Below are 5,761 nucleotides of genomic sequence, written 5' to 3' on the forward strand. Positions count from 1 at the left end.
TTTAAATTGAATGCAGCCAGGCCGTTGGCTTTTCCACTTCCCCCACCTTTTTTTCCCCTTACAAACAAGTGACCTGGATCATTTCCACTCTTATTTTTTAAGTCATTTCAAGTCTGCTTTGTGCATGCTGTAGACTAATAAAATTATCTGGTGCAGTTCTGGTAACCTTATTTTGCTATCTTATCTGTCCAATGGAGATGATGAGTCTTCCCTACCGTGCGTGTGGTCTGGGAAATAGCCAGTTTCTTAAACACCTGTATAAACGCCTATCTTAAATATAAGTACATCATAGCAAGAGGAAAAAATGCTGCTTAATATTTATACTACAAGAAAGCTACCTTCTCCTAATAGGGTTTTTAAAATCTTGTCTTCTGTTGCGTTAATGTTCTTTACTGTCCAAACATGGCTAATTATGCACAAACAACGAATTGGGAGTGGGTGGAATCCAATCTTTCTGCTAGCTTGCAAAGTCTGAGATCCACCCAGTGCTGGAAGGCCTGACTCAGCACCCACAGAAACCCCACGGTTATCTTCCCAGAAAAGTAGGTAGGTGAGCAATCGTGTGATGGTTATCTGCAGCCTGTGCATGCAGGGGAGGTGGCTTGTTCAAAATCAGAGCAGAGGCAGTTACAGGGGACAGGCCTGATGAGTAACCTCTGGACCCATTTCTGTGGAGAAACTGTGGCTCTGTACCCCTGCATCGGGAATCTGAAGGGCCAAGGCTGTTGTTGAAACGTGCACAGTGCCGAGGTAATGCTCGTGGCAGGCTAAGTTGTAGTTTTAATCTATTTTACCTTTTCTTGAAGTCTAACCACTTGAACTTTGTGTTTAATTTTTCAGAATACTGTAATCTTCCTAAGACGCGGCGATAAAGAGGGGTGTTCTTTTATATTTCATCTTTGTCCTGGGTAAAGACTACCTAGCCATCCCAACTAATTTGGGTTATGGCAGTCTTTACTAACCCATGGGAAACTTTATCACTGCTTCATTTTTCAAATGCCCGATTATAAATACATGGTTAGAATCTAAAACCGATCTCTTTATTGAACACTGTACTGTGCTGAAGGAGTTGCCGTGCAGAGCAAGATGCTCGATTTGACGTGGTGCTGGAAAGACCAGTATGACTATTCCCCGGGCTGCTTTCTCTTTGAACTCCTGCAGCTCTTTTGGTTGCTGGCAGCGCGCTGTGCTTCAGAGTTGACATAATTGTTGGCGTTGTTTGCAATGAGGGAGCATTGAACTTGCTGATCTTGGCATGCCCTGGCAGGATCCCTGCCTGCCACATGAGTCGTGTCTGACCGTCGCAGCCGTGTGTCGTAATATAAGTGGCTCTCTGTGGAGGCTGGTCCAAGGCCGCTGTGCAGCTGAGCATTGGGAGGAGATTTTGGCTGGACTTCTTTGGCCAAAACTTTAATGCTAGATGCATGAAGTTAGACTGTCATGTATCCAAATATGGATTTAACTTGATGTGGCTTGACTCAAAAGTTCTGAGCATGCTCAACCCCACTTGAAGGCTATGGGAGCTGAAGGGGTTCAGCACCTTGGCAGGCTGAGCTGCTTTTAATTGGGTGTCTGTATGTATTTTGCAGGCCTGCAGTCCAAATGTTGGAGTCATAATCTTGGCCTTTGTAAAACAACCCAAATCCTGGGAAGAAAAGGCTTTAGCCCTACTCAGAAGGTGTGGGGTATTCCTCATATGTCTAGGGAGAGTCTTTTACTTTGTGCTGTTTAGCCAGCAGAAGCACTCAGGATTTTCAAGCCCCGATTAGCGAGGTTTTATGCAGGGTTACAGTGGGCTGCAGTTGTGGGTGAAGAAGTCTCTTTATTTGGGTTTTTGGATGGAGGAGTCTCCTTACTTGGTTTTTCAGAGTTTCAGGGAATTTTGTAATTTGTGTATATATGTATATAACACATATTTATAAGTACTTACTGCCGTGGGCTGAGAATATACTGCACCGTCGGTGTTTGTTCTTGGAAATGGCTTCCAAGTAGTGAACTTCTGCATGCTGGTTTTGGGATCCGTCAGTCCCAAATGGTGTGGGACCATTCCTCTTCCCCTTCCCCCCTCGTGACCACAACAGTGGATATTATCTCAGCCAGTTTACTGTTGGTTACCAGGGATGAAATTGGAATCGGGGTCCCTCTTTTCAGTAGAAGATCTCTTGGATCCTGGGATCTTATTTGCATGGGTCACCGTGGAAATCTCCGCACATCAATGCCACAATTTTAAAATGGGACTAATACTGTTTTCTACCTTGCCTTTGGATTGTACAGCCATCAGTGTAGGGACTGCCTTTTGCTATATGTTTGTACAGAGCCTAACACACAAGAGGCCAAAGCGCTATTGGAGCCTGCAGACCCTGCTGCAATACATACAGCAAAGCTAGGAAGATTTTTGAATCCAAATATGCTTTTGTTTCTTTTCAGCTACAGAAGAATCCTACTTCCAGTCCTGTTGCCGAGGCAAATGGTGGTCTGGCTATCTATTCAAACTCCCTTTGTGCAATGAAATCGCTCCAACACAGACCAGGTATTTACTTCCTCTGTCTAAGTCTTATAAACATTGGTCTCCATCACTGATGTGTCCAGGTGACCTCCAGCTGTTTCTAACCAGGTGAAGAGTTTTTTGGTTTTGTTGGGCTTTGGCGTTTTGCACACGATGAGAATACTCGTTTGTGGAAAGTGAGGTTAGAAGTTGATGTGTGGACAGATTAATATTTCATTTTAAAAGTGGCAGGGGAAGCTACCATGGTTCACCTGAATTTTTTGCAACTGTTTTGTCTGTTCACACCTTTTCTGCATGGTGTTGAAGCTGAACTGCAATCATTTCTCCCAAATTAAAACAGGTGGCTAATTTTTGCAGCTTTTATTTTTGCTTTACTGCAAGATAGCAATGGATGGACAAAGAACAGTTACAGTGGAGTAGCTGACATGCATTTGTGGGCAATAAGTCTGCTTCTCTGCTCAGTCATTTTCAAGTGCTCTTAGGGAAAGAGAGTTTTCTCACATAGTATATTTTCTGCATATTTTTAAAGGGGTCACTTTTCCTAGGGTTTGAATGATTTTTTTTTTGGTTTGTTTTGAACTATAGGACTTTGAATCATTGTAAATGTGTTGCATTGTGTTCTGCCCCTGGAGAAGCCTCTGGTTATTCTCTGTTTTGGTAGTAGGTCGATGATCTTGTTCTTTCTTTAGTACTTACGACCTTTTTCCTGTGGCAGGTAGATTAATTTGGGCCAAAGTGGCTGCTGTGAGGAGTCATTGTAGCAGAGGTGGGACTTCTTCGAGATACCCAGAACCCATCCCTTGGGTTTTTTCAGTACCATGCAGGTTAAGAGTTAGCTTTTACTACTGATTTTCTATATGCAGAAGACCCTATAACAACAATATGTGGGACATGAAAGAATTGCTGTTCATAAAGCATACTCTCCTTAGCCTGCCCTGTTGTCCCTGAATATTGCATGTAAAGATGAGGGCTGCTTTGAGTTACATTATTCTTCAGTGTCAAGACCTAGTAGAAGGGAAGATAAGGTCAGAACCTGTGTCTGAATTATGATTTTTCCTGCTCTTGACAGATTCTAGTCTGAAAACAGTCAAGTTGAAAATAGTCCCATACTAAAAAAGGACAATTATTCTTTACCCAGCTGTTTCAAAGGGGCTGAATGCTATGACCAGTAAAACATTTTTTTTTTTATTAATAAATGGTTTAGGCCAGGGGTTGGCAACCTACTGCCTGTAGGCTGGATCCAGCCTGTGAAGCCTGGATGTTGGCAGCATTTTGGTGGCAGGAGGAATTTTGGGATACGCCACGGGTATGGAGGTGGGGGGAAGTGATGACAGCGAGGTCAGAAGCAGAGGCTTGCCTAGGACTGAGCTGTGTTATTGTCCTATTGCTCAGAAAAAGTTGCCGACCTCTTCTCTGAGCATCTTAAAAGTCGGTGTCCTGCGTCCTTAAACTGCCTTTCCCAAATCCAGGATTGACTGTTGGAAAGATGGGTGATCGGGTCTGTGGGAGAAGGGGTTTAATTTCAAACCCAAATGTAAACCTGTCATTACTGACAGATGAATGTTTCCCTTAGTCTGTCCAATCTTATCAATGGTAAAAACTTATTTTTCATATGTGCTTGCACCAAAATGTATGCAATTAGGAAGGCAAAGCCCCTAAAACAAATTGTGGGGCTAAGGGGGGGCATTATCTCAGGCCATTGCTAGCCCCATGCCTTGGTATAGCATATTAGAGCAGTGACTAATAAGAACAGGGATGGCATGGGCACTCTATGTTCGGGCACACATGCGGAGCAGCAGATAGGTCTGGGGAAGAGGATCAGAGTGGCACTCGTAGGGGGCGTGGGGTTAATTTATGGCATGCCTGCCAAAAATGTTGGACCTGTCTAGACTCACGGAAACCTGCCCTGACTTTTTGTCTTAAAGTAGCTTCCATGAAACAGGACAATTAAATAGCATACTACAGAAATGGCAGAGTCCAGGCAGGAAAAAAACCCTCCCGTAACCAAATGTGTATGTCTATGTGGTATAGAATGGAAGTTGAAAATGCCAACTCCTTGTTAATTCAGCTTGTAGCTAAATAAATAATGTCTTGGTGTTAAGGAAGTTGTCTCTGCTGCTTGGGAAGTACCATAGTGGATGGTTCAATACATAATTATAAAAGAGGTGAGCCAGCTGGCAGTATACGAAGGTGTAGCAAAGAAATATATCTTCTCTGTCCACTTGTAGATTCAGTTCCTCTGCCACAGCGGCCAGTCTTCGATATAAGTATTACTTTCACTGAAAGGTCACGGTGCAGTGGGATGTAGTTGTTAAGTTTGACTCGCAGCATGTCATGTCATTTTAATGACTTACTCTTCCTTATTCTTCCCAGAAAGTAGAATCCTCCTGCGAACAAAACCTCTCTAGCTTCAGCAGTGTCTGCATAATAGTATAAAATGCCTAATTACAGTTTCAAATTGAATATTAACTGAGATGAAATTTAGCTCAAAATTCACTGCAAAGGCTAGCTTTGTTTTCATGTTAAAATCTAAAGTCATTGAAGGGTCTTGACTTCAGAGAAGGAAGACTTTGTTGTTTCAGAAGCTGGTAATATTACATGCTTTTCATCCTATTTTATCCCTGCCCTAAATTGTTACCTGCTGAGATGCACCTTGAACTAAGTTCTTTCCCCCCACCCCCGTTTAAAAATCCTTCTACACATGTGAAGATGAGGCTTTTAACTATAGACCTGAAGATATTTGGGCTTTGAAAGCTCCATCAAGTATTTCAGTAAGCCAGCATTAGTGAGACACTGATCTCAAAATAACATTTTTCTGAAAATTTTATACATAACATGCAGCAGTTATAAGTGACACCCATAATTATCATCACTGAAAGATGTTGGCAAGGCAAAATGCTTTTTTCTGTTTCATTTTCTTGTACGTTGACAGCACTTTGTGTAGCTTGTCATTTACTTCATAGTTTCTCCTGTACTAGAAAGAAAAAAGGCCCATAGAATTATTATAGAGAGAGAGGAAAAAAAACCCTTAAGTTTTTTAAAGGGATGATGAAAAGATGAACTACTTACTATTTTTTTTTTTTAAATAAATCATTTAAAGGCATCCTGTAAACATTTGTTTTCCCTTTTTAACCTCTGCTCTGCTTCTTTTGACAGTATGTCCAAGATTATGCCTTCCAAGGAGATTTTCCATTGTTGTTTTTAGCACAGTAACAGATTTCCTTTTTTTTTTTTTTTTTTTTTTTTTTTTTTTTT

The 5,761-nt window shown here is 41.8% G+C and overlaps 1 protein-coding gene across 2 annotated transcripts in view; it reads left to right on the forward strand.

Moving 5' to 3' along the window:
• MKNK1 (MAP kinase interacting serine/threonine kinase 1) overlaps positions 1–5,761 on the forward strand; it is a 32,818-nt gene that overhangs the window by 5,970 nt on the left and 21,087 nt on the right. The window contains exon 3 of one of the 2 annotated variants that reach the window (XM_019501363.1): positions 2,428–2,530. The exons of the other annotated variant lie outside the window; for it this stretch is intronic. Coding sequence (XP_019356908.1) covers positions 2,428–2,530 — 103 coding nt within the window. The remainder of the gene's footprint in view (positions 1–2,427; positions 2,531–5,761) is intronic. 2 annotated transcript variants of the gene reach the window in all.

Source organism: Gavialis gangeticus, unplaced genomic scaffold (genome assembly GCF_001723915.1).
Source record: "Gavialis gangeticus isolate Ggan-Ray unplaced genomic scaffold, GavGan_comp1, whole genome shotgun sequence".
In the NCBI taxonomy this organism is placed as follows: Eukaryota; Metazoa; Chordata; order Crocodylia; family Gavialidae; genus Gavialis; species Gavialis gangeticus.